The 15,301-nt window shown below is 49.7% G+C and overlaps 1 protein-coding gene across 1 annotated transcript; it reads left to right on the top strand.

The window, feature by feature from the left end:
- Positions 1-430: 430 nt before the first annotated feature.
- LOC133341166 (pleckstrin-2-like) lies at positions 431-14,287 on the top strand. The gene is made up of 9 exons (XM_061549618.1): positions 431-775; positions 2,070-2,234; positions 5,875-6,077; positions 6,562-6,653; positions 7,447-7,634; positions 8,495-8,599; positions 9,291-9,374; positions 10,113-10,194; positions 12,806-14,287. Exons 1-9 carry the CDS (start codon positions 740-742, stop codon positions 12,931-12,933), a joined length of 1,083 nt encoding a protein of 360 aa, XP_061405602.1. The 5' UTR covers positions 431-739; the 3' UTR covers positions 12,934-14,287.
- The last annotated feature ends 1,014 nt before the right edge of the window (positions 14,288-15,301 follow it).

Below are 15,301 nucleotides of genomic sequence, written 5' to 3'. Positions count from 1 at the left end.
GTGTGTGCGGTGTGTTCCCGATTAGTCCGGCGAGTATGCTTGCGGTGACGCGCAAAAGACGACAACGCTACGGAATTCCACAAAGGTCGCACAAAACGGCGCCCAAGCAGCTGAAATATCGCAAGCGCCTCGAATCGCTCGAGTCCCCATCGCGATCAAACCCTACAGCTTCAACTTTGTTTACTCCTCTTCTCTGCATCGTTCGTGGCTCGTTTCGTAATGCGGTTGGTACCCTTTTGTAGCGGGTGGGTGGGGGATGATGATGGGGAGGCGGAGGGGGTGGGTAATGAAATGAGGTCGCGGGCCGGATATGTTCATCCCAGACAGCTCAACCCCGCTGCTAATGAGAGAAAAAAAATGTTCCTCCACCCCACCCACTGAGTGAGTGAGTGAGCGGCATCATGAATCACAAGGCGGAGCGTATGAGTTGGTGGCGTGAGCTCGAGTGTGCGTGTATATTGCTATATAAGAAGCAGGCGAGAGTCATTCGCCTGAGCAGCTGTCTGTGCGCGCGTGTGTGTGTGTGCCCTTAAACGGTGCGCGGTTTGGAGGCTCGGCACTGCGCGATTGCCCAGCTGCGTCTCGGGGTTTCCAAGACGGCATCCGCGCCTCGGCATTGCGCATCGAATCCGTGCAGAACTCACAAACTTTACGGCAGCAATCGCAGACGCAACGCGAGGACAATCGTGCCGCCGCGCTTATTTCAAACGAATTCCTGCGCCAGTTTTACGTCGACGAAATGGCAGTGACTCGCGAAGGGTTCCTCGTGAAAAGGGTGAGTCTTCTTCATTCGTCATTCATTCATTCTCCAGTTTCACGTTGCCTCGCACGCGGGTTGCTCCTTGTTTTTGTTAAAGTGCGGTGGGATATTTGACGCCCGCCATAGTAGCGAGGAATTTCCACCGACTGTATAATGGTTGTGAACAGGAGGAGACGACTGTGTGTGTGTGTGTGCTGTTGACGTTGGGCGCTGTGAACGCTTCATTTCATCTGGAACAGTCGGGAACTCGAAGGAATGAATTTGGCACGACGCATCACCCGCCCCCGCCCGCCGTTCTCCTCCTCGTGCGCCTGTGTGCGGTGGCTATGCGAGACGCGTGTTTATGTATGTACTGTGCCGAACTTATTCTGCGCCGTACGTAGCCAGCCGTGCTAGTACGGGGTTATGGGGAGAAAGACAACACACTAAAACACACAAAGCAGTTCTAAAGAAATGTGTTTGACACTCTAGATGATCTAAAAGCTCATAGCTCCAGTTGCTTCGTAATATCGGAAGGAAGAACGTTCCAGACGGCCGCAGAAGCGCATCTGTAAGGGCGCAACAGCTGTTGCTGCTGCGAGGATGAGCGGAGTTTGCGTGATGATGGTTTATGGTCCTTGACGAGCAGCGAGGTATTGTGATTCATTTTGTGGCACGCACTTTGTGGGTAATGAGTGCGACCTTATGAAGACTAATGCGTAGCGTTACCAGGTGTCATTGACGACGGTACGTTAATGCAGCACAGGGCGCAATCATATAGGATTGTTATGGATAGGCGCCTCTTGTAGTCTCGTGGTAGTGCCTTACGCCGATAATTCCGACTCCCAAGCCAAGCGTGACAGCATTACGCAGCAAAATCCGGCGACCTGAGTTCGATTGTCGGTCACGGATAACATCAGCGGCGAGTATCTGAACAGGTCCTCGGACTCGCCTAGGTCTACCCAGCCTTAAATTAATGTCTGATGCACCGTGCGAGCATCGGCCGTGAGAAGACACATGCTGCCGTGCGTGGGTTTGACCCCGGCACCACTCTTTGGCGGTCTTAACACTTGCTCGAGAACAGCCCTTACCCCAACAGCCTGCTCGAGGATATGGGGGGTGGGGGGTCTGTCTTATACGTGGGGAGCGGTGGCGCAGTGGTTTGGTCTGAAATCAGCAGCCAGAATAAAGCCCCCCCCCCCCCCCACGTGGAATTCTGTCCCAGAACTCCAGGAACCTTGGCGGCCAAAGTTGTCCATACTTCACCACGCTGGTCGTCACATTCTTGTTGTGCTCATGTTCTACTGACGCCCCCCTCCCCACCCCACAGGGTCACGTTGTTCACAACTGGAAGGCTCGCTGGTTCGTCCTGGACTCGAACCAGATCCTTTACTACCGGAGAGAGGGAGGGGGCAGCCCCATGTCCCTGAAAGGCTCCTTCCCACTGCAAGGGGTCACGGTTGAATCCCCCTGCCTGGAATTCAGCAACCGCACCGTGAGTATGCGCTGTTTTTTCTGGAAGACTTTGCTGTTTTTTTCCTGGATTTTTCTGTTGCGTGTAGTCACTTTAAGATCTTCTTGGCTCTTTCAGTGAAGTCACGTCGATGGGAAGTAATAAAATAATAAATATAAAACATAATAAAATAATTCTCACGACGTTTCGGCCACAACGCAAGCAGCCGTCCTCAGGTGAAGACCAGGTCTGTTGGGGAGACAGCGTCTGATTTTTATTTTTATTATTTTATTACTTCCCTTCTACGTGACTTTACCGAAAGAACCAAGAAGATCAATCCCTGCAGTCACGAAAGCTTTAAATCGTCACTTTAAGATGTTTCTTGTTCATATTTTTGTTTGTTGCGGTTGCACCCGAGTCAAGAGCCACGTGGCTCACAGGGTTATGCCTAATAATACATGAAACTGTAAACTGAAACTGAGTAGATACATGCAAATGCAAAGAAAAAGCTTCCCCGGATAGCCTTTAACAGACTGCTGGGGCAAGTCCTTTTCGTGAGCACCCATTAGGGCCGCTCCCACCCCACGGTAGAGTGGGTGGCAAACACAACGCCGGGCCGCCTTTGTCTCTCCACTGTTTAAAACACCGCACCATATACTAATTTAAGGCTGAGTCGACCTCAGGGTAGGCACAGGACCGGTTAAAAAATTCGCTCCTGATATCGGTCGCGAGTCGAACTCGGGCCGCCGGGTTGGTAGTGCAGTGCAATGCTGGTGACCACTGCACCACTGCTCCCCCACACAGGCGCGTTCACATACTATTTAGTGTTTCGTACACACAGTGTTACATTCATACACGCAGATGCATCGGGGGCTCATTCGTTAATGCATACGTTGTATGCATGCACGGATCCACTGTCTGCACGCAGAGCCGACGACGTTACAATGTCTCCCTCTGTGAGCCGGAGTTGGACTTTGAAACAAAAGTCCCCTCTTCTCACGCGTGGCCGGCTCCACGCGGAGACACAGAGGCGATTGAGAATGGTGGCCGCCGCTGAGGCCGGAGCGGAGGGAGGCGGTGGGAGGTGTGGATGACGTAGCGACAGACTTCATCTGGAAACTCTTACCGTGTGGTCACAGCGTGTGCAGACCGCGTCTCAGTGGCCCCAAGTACCCCCCCCCCCTCACCAGCAGCTGTGTCCTCATCTGTCCCGCTGTCTCCCTGCGTCTTGCCGTCTGTTCACATCTAGCTGTGTTCTCACCATCTGCCTTGCACACGTACCTTTGATTTGCCTCAAGTCTTCCTGTGCCTCCATGTCTCCCTGTCTCAATATGTCCCATCCCCGCTTATCTTTGTCCCGTGGGCTCCCTATCTCGAACCTCCGATTAGCACGTTTTGGGAACGTACGCCGGGAAATAAGTTTAACATACACACACGTGTACCACTGGAACCTCATTTGCCAGTAAAAAATACGATAATTGTTTTTTTACCCTTTTATCTGGCAACAAAACTGACACCTTTTTTACATTATCAGAGTTATGTTTTTTGTTTGCATTATGACTGCAGGTATTGTGGTCTATGCAAACATGACTCCTTGTAAAACAAGGTGTCAGTTTTGTTGCCAGATCAAAGGGTAAAAAACCAATTATCACACACGCGTCTCAAGTCTCCGTGTCCCCACATATTCCCACATCTCTCTATCTCGGTCTCCCTGTCTCTACATCTTCGTCCCCGTGTTCCTTTGTCCCCGCGTCTCCCTGCCTCGAGTCTCCGTGTTCCCATGTCTCCCACACCGCCCATGAGGTCACCGATTCCAAGACCCACTGACCAAGTTTGGTCACGTTCCAACAACTCAGCGATTTTTTCCCTCGATTAATATTTTTTTTGTCCGAAAAAATTCCGAGTGCCAAGAGCACGTGCAATATTTTCCATAACGATTGAGCGTGTGCTTATTATTTTAGTTGCCCCCACCCCCCATCGTTAGGCGATACCGCTGCTGGCAGTCTGTCTCTCGTTTCTCCCAATTTCATTCCAAGTCGTGTCTTGAGACGAAGAATCCGTTTAACGCTCTCGCAAGGGGCATTACATCACCCCGTGTGTTAGAGAACATCTTGCATAAGAACACATCGTAGAACTACTTATGAGAGCCCTTAAAACACGAGGCCTACTTTCTAACACACTCCTGTAGGTGTATGGTCAGTGCATGGCAATAAACCCGGTATATTTTTTATTCTCAAAGCTAGAAAACAATGAAACTAATGGGGGGAAAGGAGATGAACGCGATCGTATTTTTGGTGTACAGACATTGGTGACCCGGCTGATAGCATCAACTCGCTACACTTGGGAAGTTAGTTTATAATTCCGGGCAAGCCGAAACCCGAATTCAAATCCAGGATCTCTGAGGCACTCAGCCACCGTCAATTTTCTTTTAATCAGTTGGTTGTTTTAAGTCCTGGTTTTGCGCTACACTCAGCCCACCATCTCTCCTATGCCAATGACACATCTCCGTGGCCAGAGCAAGTGCTCTTACGGGACAAAAACACACCGATGCACTCATACAAAGTTGTGCTAATATTGTATTTATCGACATCAAGCGGGATGACTTGCTGAGTGGGCCCCTTCACTGGCCGCCTTAACCCATAACTTTCCAACTGCGAGCGCGGCATTCTAACCACAGCACTGACCGTCGATGCCACCAAATCTCGCTACCATTTCCTTCCTTCTGGTAAATGCCACATTTTGTTGCACAGTCAACACAAGCCCTCCACTCGAGCCTCGTTTCCATCCTCGCACTACTCTAGGTTTCTGCCTTGTGACACGGACAAATGTGTCCTTCAAGGATCACTTTTACAGCCTTGTCACCGCCACCACCACTGTCTGACTTGAGGTCTTCCCCTTGGTCACCTACCTCCGTGTGGCACTCCAATGCCAGTGTCGGTGACCTGACCTCCTGCTGCTCCATCCTGCACACGCGTGCCAACCGACACGACCTGCCGACTGCATCTTCAACTGGTGGCCTTTATCGTGGTTGGCGTGGGCCCCTGGTGCAGTGAATTAAATGCATGGGGGTGCCCTGTTCAATGTTTTTTAGCCTGTTTTGTTGACCCAAGTGCCTTGTGCCCCTCCGATCCATGGTGCAGTTGCACAGCCTTCACACTCCTCGACAGCTACGCCACTCTCTGTGATGTTTTCTTGTCCAGTTCGCTGCCGAACGTGCAAGCTGCAAAGGGAGTGACATCAGCCCTCATGGTTAACAGCGCTTGAGCCGACACTGCTGAGACCCTGGGTTCGATTGAACCGGGGTCTTGAGTGCAGGGAGGCGATGGTCTCAGCCTGATCACCAATGACTGAACACAGATTTTTAAAAAACCATCACGCTAAATCTGATTCTGTACTTAATGTCGCTAAATTCGAGCTCACAGAACTAGATAAAAAAAGTAAATTTGGCCGTCGTGCGATGAACATTTCTCTCAAATGGTACAGTGATTGAGAAACTTCTGCCATTGTACTGTTTTTGGCCATGCACATATAGTTTCTCATTGTAGGGCCACAGCGTTATTGACGAATGCCATGACGGAATTTCACCACGCGTGGTCGTGGGCCCGATGCCCAAGCTGAATCCCAGAGGCACGCCGCTTACCAACGCCGCTCGCCGCTCTGCCCCCCTCCCCAACCCCTCCAGACGGTGTTCAAGCTCCAGGTGCCGGACAAGGGGAGCTTCTACCTGCAGCCGTCGAGCCGCGAGGAGCGCGACTCATGGGTTGCGGACATCCACGCGGCGTTGGGCATCTCGGTCGGGGGCAGCCCCAACAGCCCCCCGCAGTCCCTGACTCCCTCACCCCAAGCACACAGCCCATCGCTGACCGGGCCCAATGTCAACCTCGCGTGAGTACCAGCAAGCTGGTGGACCTGTCTGCCTGTCCGCTCACCTATGCGCTTGCTTATCTGCTTACCTACCTGTCCACATTTCTGCCTGCCTACCTCTCTACCTGCCTGCATAGCTATCGGCTCACCACGCTAGCAGTATATCAGCCTGCCTACCAGGATATCTCTCGACTCTCCTGTCCGTCTGTCTGCCTACCTCACCGCTTCTCGGCTTGCATGACTGAGTGCCTTTCCGTCTACCCAGCTACCTGCCTGCTGACCTTCCTGTTTATCTCCATCTTTACCAACCCTACAAATCTCCTTACGTGTCCGCGAGTCCAGCCGACCTGTCTGGTCTGTCTACCTGCCTGTCCGTCTTTGTCTCTGGTTGCCTACCTGCCCGCTGGCTTACGTGCCCGCTGACGCTGCTTACCGGTTGCGGTTCCACCTTGTCTGGGGCGACCCGTGTGCTCACGCGCGCCTTCCCTGGCTGCTGCATGCCCAGGGAGTTGGTGGAGAAGATGAAGGACACCGCGCTGGGGATCGCGTCCGAGTCTCATCACGAGCAGAGCGTCACCTACCGGCACTGCTTCACAGGTAAGGCGCCTCGCTTGCCTGCATACGTTACCTTGTTACCTACTTACTACCTCTTCTTGGTTCTTTCGGTAAAGTCACGTAGAAGGGAAGTAATAAAATAATAAAAATAAAACATAATAAAATAATTTATTTTTATTTTATTATGTTTTATTTTTATTATTATAAAATAAAACATAATAAAATAATTTATTTTATTTTATTATGTTTTATTTGTATTATTTTAATACTTCCCTTCTACGTGACTTTACCGAAAGAACCAAGAAGAGGAATCCCTGCAGTCACGAAAGCTTTAAATCGATACTTACTACCTGTTTACTCCATTACCTATCTGTCTGTCTGTGTCTACTCCATTACCTGCCTACCAACTCCTACACTACGTGTTTGCTATGTATGGTCACTTGAAACTGTGGACACCCTTTCAATCTAAAAAAATATTACGTAATTACTTGTTGACTGACCTATCTGCATTCCTATCCACGTTGATATTGGCCTGTCTACCTGTACGTCTACCTGGCTGTCTGTCTCCCTACCTGCCTGTCTACTGGTGTACTTGACCTGCCTACTTACCCATCTACCTGCCCAACAATCAAATAAGTTCCCATCTGTGGAATGCCAACCGTCATCCTGCCCCCGTCACAGCAATGCGGAGTTTCCATCACCGGTTCAAGACAATCACCGCACACTCTCATGTCGGCCGGGGGACGCCTTACGATTATGAACCTTGTTGGAGTAACCTACCGCCTGCCCCACCTAACCCCGATCCCAACGCGAACCCCACCCCCGGCATGTGTAGGGGCGAGCGTGGTAGACTGGCTGCTGGCACGTGGGGTGGCGCCGTCTCGCAACGAGGCCGCCCTGCTCGCCTCCATGCTCCTGCAGGGTGGCCTCCTGGAGGCGACCAGCAGTCGCGGGAGGGCGGCCGCCTCCCTGCCCGATCTCGCCCAGCGCTTCCTCGACGGATCCGATGCGTTCTACTGCCTGGTGAGTGTCTTCGAACACTTTCCAATCGAGGGTGAAAGCATTTATCCATCGCCTCTGTCTGTCCGCCCATCCGTCTGTCTGTCCGTCAGTCCGTTTTTCCGAAGTGACAGCGATGGAGGGGGGGGGGACACAACATGATCCAATATTGACGGGACTGTAGGAGGTTGCCCGATTGAAAACCGGCCGAGCGAATCGATCGCAAGGGGCCGCCCAAAACGCGGCAACGTTGGGTCTCGTCTGAACGACGCGGGTCTCCCTCTCGTCTCTCATCCGTCTCGTGCGTTCCTTCAGAACTGTGTGGGCGATTGCGCTATAATTCATAACAAATAATACATTTCTGAATTTGTGCGAGCGCGGCAATCAATTTTAACGGTTAAACAATAAATTGCTTATATGGCCGTGGTGCTCGCAGTCTATGGGTACGAGCACTTGCAGATTTTACATCGCCTATTTATACAGTGGCTAACTTACAGTTCTTTGTCAATCCACTGTTGGGTAAAGGCCTCCCCCCATTGCTGTGTTGGTCATGGTGGGGGGCAGGAGGGGGTCTATTTGATCGTACTTCATCACGCCGGTCGGTGCTGTTCAGAGAAAGTGGAGGCTAGGAACGGTTCAAGCATCACTTGCCGCTGATGTTAGCCGCTGATGTTAGCCGCTGATGTTAGCCGCTGATGTTAGCCGCTGATGTTAGCCGCATTGAACTCGGCGATTTGATTAATTGTCACGATTCAAAGAAATCAATTGCATCGTTTAACAACGCGGTGCGTGTAGAATATGTGCTTTGAAAGGGAATACCAATCGATGGATCGACGCGTTGATGCACCCATTGACGGCACACCGTTTGTTCTTTTCTTGTGCAGTCTGAAAACAATAGCAAATTTGGCACGGAGCTTACGGCCAAAGAGATCATCAACGGAATCTCATTCTCCGGGAAGATCATTCTGCAGGGTTACCTGATGAAACAGGTAAGGTTACGGGTCCAATGCCTTTCAGTCTCAGAAATCATCATCACCACAACCAACATTAACAACATTATCATCACCACAACCATCAATATTATCATTGGAACAACCATCATTAACAATAGTATCATCACCACCACCACCACAACCATCAGCATTATGATGAATACCATCATCATAATCATCAGTATTATTCTTACCATCCCTATCATCATTACTGCTACGAGCATGATCATGAACATCATCAAAACAATCGTTGTCATTTCCATTATAATCCTCATCACAACCATTATCATTATTATCATCACCACAACAACCGACATCATCATTTCCACTATCTTCATCAGCACCGTGAGCACTACCATTATTATCACCATCACCACGACCATCATCATCATCGTTACTACCATGAGTGTCAGCAACATAACCATCATCAACACAGCCACGACCAAATTCTCGAACACCTCTATGATCAAGTGGTTGCGGTCATGGTAAATTGGTGTCGTTGTTGGCGGTGGTGACGGTGATGATAATGATTGTGGTGGTTGTGATGATCGTGGTGATGATGATGGTGATGATGATCATGATAGTGATGTTGATCGTGACGGTGGTAATGATGATCATGGTTGTGGTGATGATCATGACTGTGGTAATAACACTGCTGATGATGATGCTGATGACTGTGTTGTTACAGGGACATCGGCGTAGGAACTGGAAAGTGAGAAAGTTTATCCTGAGAGAAGAACCCTCTTACCTGCACTACTATGACCCCACCAAGGTGACCTCCTCATCTCACCTCCTTACCCCACCTCATTAAAGTGTCAGCGTGCATGGGGCGCAGTGATTGCACTCGTAGCCCGACGACCCGAGTTCGAGTCTCACTTATGGCCAACATCAAAGACAAATATCTGAACTGGTCCTGGGCCTCCCCTAGGTCGATTCAGCCTTAAATGGGTATGTGGTGTAAACATATCACCACGAGGGAGACAAAGGCGGCCGGGTGTAGTGCTGGCTACCCACCTCTCATGTGACATGCCGGCCTTAAAAGGCGCTGGTTCTCAGCACTTGCCCCGACAGTCTGTTAAAGGGTAGACGGGGATATTTGTCTTCGTATGTGTCATAGTGTTCATGTATGTGGGGAGCGGCGACCAAATGTTTAAATGCACTGCGCTACAAACCCCAATAGCGTGAGTTCGATTCGCAGCCATGACTAACATCAGTGGCGCGCGATACTGAACCCAGTGCTGGCCTCCCCAGGTGTGGTTGGCGAAGACAACGGTGGCATTGTCAGAACCTGTCCTGAGTAATAGAACAACCTGTGGTGGGCCACATCTAGGTTGACTGAGCCTTAAATGCGGTGTGGGTTAACATTATTGACACACTGGAAAGAGAGGGGCAGGCAGGCCGGCAGGCAGCGGCGCGTGGCTCCCGCCGCACCGCCTCGCTCGTGTGCCTTGGGCGCCGGCCTTAATGGGCGCTCGCTAACTGTGTGCATGTCTCTCTGTGGTGCGTGCAGGAGAGATCCGAGCGCCCTCTGGGGGGGTTCCCCGTCCGGGGCTGCCTGGTCACGGCGCTGGACGACGGAGGGGTGCCTCCCGGTAAGCCACAAATGCCGCCAAGGCACGACTCATTATCGTTACTCTACGTTGTTGCTGTGTGTCATCCCAATTGAGCAACTTGCAGGTTAATGGTTCAGCCATTGGGATGTTTTGGCCAATACCAGTTACAATGTACGTGATTTTAGGTTGTGGAGGAAAACGGAGAACTCAGAGGAAGCCCATGCAGAACAGGAGGAGAAACATTCAAACGCCACACAGAAAGGCGCCAGATTTGGGCGTTGAACCCAGGGAATTATTTTTGTGAGGCACAAGTGTTACCATTCCGCCGCCCTGATGATAATGCTGCCACTTTTATTTTGTGTCATGATCTTCCTCATCATCATCAACTGCTTCAGGTGAACACAGACAATCGTCATCATCATCATGTGAATATCATCATCATCATCATGTGAATATCATCATCACACACGTGTGCTTACAATTCAGATCTTTCACCCTCGAGTGGGTGTGGCACCGCGGGGGGGGGGGGGGGGGGGACGATTTGGGGGAGGTCCCCATCCAGCGGTGGATCGATCGTGGCTGATAATGTTCTACAAACCCCCAACGGCCATTTGTGCCCTTGTATAGACAAGTCTGGAGTGGACGTGTTGAGACGGGACACGGGAGGGAGTGGCGGTCACATTCCAAACCGTTAACGCGAGCCTCGTGCTGAAGACAACCAAGTTAAATAATGATATATTAAGACGTTATGTTAGCCTCTTATATCAGTTATATTCGTCTGCAGTATTCTCTCGTTCTTCGTGAGGGAAACGTTCCGGAGATGATCGTGAAAAGCAAATTTCACGTATAATGTTATTGGCGTACGAAAACATATTTTTTTATGAGCTACTTTCAATAAATGCTGTAGATAAATAAGCTATTAGATACATGAAAATTATAACACGAACAAAAGTCGTGAGAATGTTATTGTTTTACATTTTTATTATTTTATTGTTTCCTTTCTACGTGACTATACCGAAAGAACCAAGAATATTAAATAATTGTTGACAATTTAACTTACCTTAAATGATGGTGATGTTGCACATCATCGCTTTATCTCATCACATTCTCGCGTCACATTCTCTCTCATCACTTCGTCTCATCGCTTCCTTTCTCTCTCTCTCTCGATGCAGCAGTCGCGTACAGTTCTAGAAGCGATTCGGCGGAGAGCCAAATTCGCTGATAGCCAAGTTGGTGAATAGCGGGAGAACACCGTCCACGCACGGCACAAACCTCTCCACTTGTGGCTTTTCGGCGTTGTTTCTGCGCGTTGCCCGTCACGCTTTTGTCCGACGCCTCGCTCCGCGTGCCGGGAGCTTCCCCGTGAACTCTGTACTTCTGACGCCGCACCGAACAACAGCACAAGCGGCGGCACAACCGCGAAAATTCTCTCCTGGGGGAAGGGGGGACAGCCGTGCCGTGTGGCGCGGCACGGCCGCTGAAGAAAAATAAAAACCTCGTCGCCGCCGCCGTCATGATTTCATTATTTAGAAACCACGACCACCGGCCCCGCACCTCGTGCCAGCCAGCGTCTAGACACATTGGCTGCGGCGTGGCCACACGAAGGCAAACCACCAAGACAGGTGTTTGCTCTGTACCTGTGGTTGCCATCGTTTAATCAGACAGTAATTTGACATTGTCATCATGATCAAGCAATCGAACTTTATTTCTTCGAGGTGTCTTTCTTTAAATCAAGGCCTCCTTCCTGTATAGATATGTATATAAATCATTCTCCTCCGTCAAAACTACAAAAAAAATGTGCAATTTAAATTGGGTTAATCTCCAGCAATACATTTTGTCATGTTCATTTAGTTTTCATTTCATCTGTAAATGCCGGGCTAAGCAGGTGTGGTTATTTACCGAGGAAAACCTCGGCGAGTCTCAAGGCTCATCTCTCTTTCAAGAGTGTCCTGCTCCAGCAATGGGGATGTTTGGCCAGATGCCATGAATTTGCTTTTGTTAACACGTTTAAACAATTATGTGCCCCCCATTACGTAGCCTGCGCAAGCTCTATGGCAACTTGTTTGTACACAGTGGTAACCCATCAAAGCACTATTCAGGCTCCAACCTGCTTAGCTTCCAGAGATCGGGCGCATTCCAACTTGACGCGATAACGGCGCGAGAGGGCAAATGGTCTTGCTCATGCTGCTGCTGGATATCGATAACATCAAGGACGACGGCGATGATGAAGTGAAACAAATGATGACAATGATGACTTAGCAGTGGCGAGATCGCTCATACGGCTGGTGTGTATTGGCTGCAAAACACTCGGTGCCGTCTGGTTTGCAGCGGACGTTAAATATCTCGCGGCATCACTCGAAAATGTGCCGGCATTGTGGTCCAAATCTCGCCGAACTCTGTAAGCAAAAAAAAGTTACTCGCAAATAAGCAAATTACTTAAACAGGAAACCAGATAGTGAATCGTCGCCCCCGACCGCAAAAACACACACACACAAGTAGACTCGTTCTGAAAGAGCTCTTAAAACCCTTAGCCAAGCTTTTCCTGGTTAAAAATAAATGCACGTACCCGTACGCGTCGTGATAACTGTGTCTCTGTCTGCTGTGTTTCCCCCCCCCCCCACCCCGGCCTCTCCCCCCCCCCCCTTCGTAGGCGTAAGGGGGAACGTGCAGGATAACCTTTTCGAGGTGATCACGGCCGACGAGGTCCGATTTTATCTGCAGGCTGCGTCGGCTTCTCAGCGCAGCGAGTGGATCCGGGCCATCAGGCAGCTCAGCTGAATGCACTTCGCCCTCCGTCAGGGCCACCACGCCGCCAGCGCTCGGTTCTGCAGCCCCACGTGTAACCCTCTCAACACGCGCTCCGAATCTGTAGCAGCGAGCGCTGCGTACGCTCACCTGTCGTCTGCAATCAAAAGGACGCTCCAACATATTCGTCAATCGCACTGCCCTGAAACGAACGTGCCGCGAGGAAGGGTCATTGCTTGAAACGTCGTCTGTTTTATGTATTATTATTATTGAGGCCCGCAGTTTTATTGATGAATGTGTTGATTTGCTTTGTTGATTGTGCTTGGGCAGCAGCATCACCAAATGATTTGTTTGTGCATTAGCTCCGTCCATATGTCTGGTGGAGGGGACCAGGATAACTCGTGAAGATGATGCAATGTGCACGCTACTTTAGTATAACACATGCGTTGCTATTGGGGAATCGCCCTGTAGATAACTGACAACATTTATCAAAGGTTCAAAGGTCAAATCCTGGCGACACAAACCCAGAGCACAGAGCACTTATTTGTAAATATGCAAACACGTATGTAGCCCCGCTCAGCTACCCGTCGTCTTCTGTACCGTCGATTAAATACCTCCCGATGACAAACGCGCACATTTGGAAAGTGTTACGCGTAATCCAGCGCGAAGGCATGATTTTTTGTCCATTGCCAGTTTCACCGGGAAAGCCGCAACGAGTCTCAGAACCCCATTTATTTCAGGAGGGTCCTGCTACACTGGGATGTTTGGTGGCCAATTCCATCGGTGGGCGTTTGGCTTCATGTTTGAAGAAACGGGAGAAACCGGAATAAATGCCACGTGTTATATAGAAGCCGTGTTATATTGAAACCCTGTTATATAGAAACCCTGTTATACAGACACCGTGGTATATAGAACCCGTGTTATATACAGAAACCGTGTTATATAGAGACAGTGTTATATAGAAAACGTGTTATATAGAAACGGCTTAAACATTTGACGTTTAGCTCAGATAGGCAATTATAACCGTGGCACCCAGAGAGTGGCGACCAAAGGGAAACAAATCTAAAGCCGGAAGTTGGTAAGCGACTTGCAGGATGAAGACCTTCCTACACCCTGTCGGTTGTGGGGGGTCGTTTGACCATACTTCACCACACCGGTTCGTGCATGATTGGTGAAGGGGGTTGTGGAGGGGAGCACAGGACCGGTTCGGGTATCGCTCGCCACTTATGTTAGCCGTGGCCAGGAATCGAACTCAGGTTTCTGGGCTCATAGTGCAGTGCAATAACCACTGCAATCACCATAAACTGATTTTCACTCATTATTGTTATATAAAAGTTAGGCCTGTAATCTGCATATGTTACTATCGTGTATTTATTAAACTTTTTTTAAAAATATATATTTTGGTTGTTTTATTTATTGTACTTAACACTGAAATATAAACACGTGTACATGTGTTAGTGAAGCTGTCACCTCCATCTTCTTGGTTCTTTCGGTAAAGTCACGTAGAAGGAAAATAATAAAATAATAAAAATAAAACATAATAAAATAATTCTCACGACGTTTCGGCCACAATGTCTTCAGGTGGAAGACGGCTAATAATAAAATAATAAAAATAAAACATAATAAAATAATTATCACGACGTTTCGGCCACAACGCAAGCAGCCGTCTTCCACCTGAGGACGGCTGCTTGCGTTGTGGCCGAAACGTCGTGATAATTATTTTTATTTTTTTATTTTTTATTTTCCTTCTACGTAACTTTACCGAAAGAACCAAGAAGATGAATCCCTGCAGTCACGAAAGCTTTAAATCGAAACTGTCACCTGCAGCTAAGCAGCTAGAATAGCAGGGCTTCCGATCGCGAGGTCATCGATTGCCAAATAAAAACAAAGATGGCTGATCAATGGATTGCCGGTAAAAGTTTAAACTTGTCACGCGCCTATGCACGGCATCCGCTCGCTCTGGAAGTGAAAGAGAGAGAGAGGACGACTCCGAGGCTCCAGGAACCAAAGACGAGTGGGAAGGCGGCAGCCACGCCACGAGCGGGTGCCCACAATTGCCCAAGCTCTGCTGTCCTCCACCAATATATCGTGGCGCTTATCGGCCAATGGACGAGCGTTTACATATGGGAGGGAACGGTGAGCGCACCGGAGAAAACCCACGCGTGCGAGGGTGAAGCACTCAATCCCAGGGGGGGGGGGTGGGGTCGGCAAACCTGAGGCTCCGATGCCGCAATGCGGACGGCTCATTAAGGACTGCACCGTGGCGATATTTATTCAGGACCACCGCCTCGCGTTCAGACGCATTGCGGCTCTTGAATTATTGAGGGGTGTTTTTTTGTTGTTACCGAATTGGTCGAAAATAAAAAAATACTTTTTTTTAAACACGCTTTAATGAAATGCA

This window comes from Lethenteron reissneri, chromosome 11 (genome assembly GCF_015708825.2).
Source record: "Lethenteron reissneri isolate LAM-NWPU_2019-01 chromosome 11, ASM1570882v1, whole genome shotgun sequence".
Classification (NCBI taxonomy): domain Eukaryota; kingdom Metazoa; phylum Chordata; class Hyperoartia; order Petromyzontiformes; family Petromyzontidae; genus Lethenteron; species Lethenteron reissneri.
Note: the sequence above shows the minus strand (reverse complement) of the source record. Positions and strands in the feature narration are given on the sequence as shown.

What these genes read in the sequence shown, in the direction of transcription:
- LOC133341166 (XM_061549618.1), top strand. Translation starts at nt 740, where the DNA reads ATGGCAGTGACTCGCGAAGGGTTCCTCGTGAAAAGG. An exon ending in TGGAATTCAGCAACCGCACC is followed by an intron (nt 2,235 to 5,874) that starts GTGAGTATGCGC and finishes CAACCCCTCCAG; the next exon opens with ACGGTGTTCAAGCTCCAGGT. An exon ending in GGGCCCAATGTCAACCTCGC is followed by an intron (nt 6,078 to 6,561) that starts GTGAGTACCAGC and finishes CTGCATGCCCAG; the next exon opens with GGAGTTGGTGGAGAAGATGA.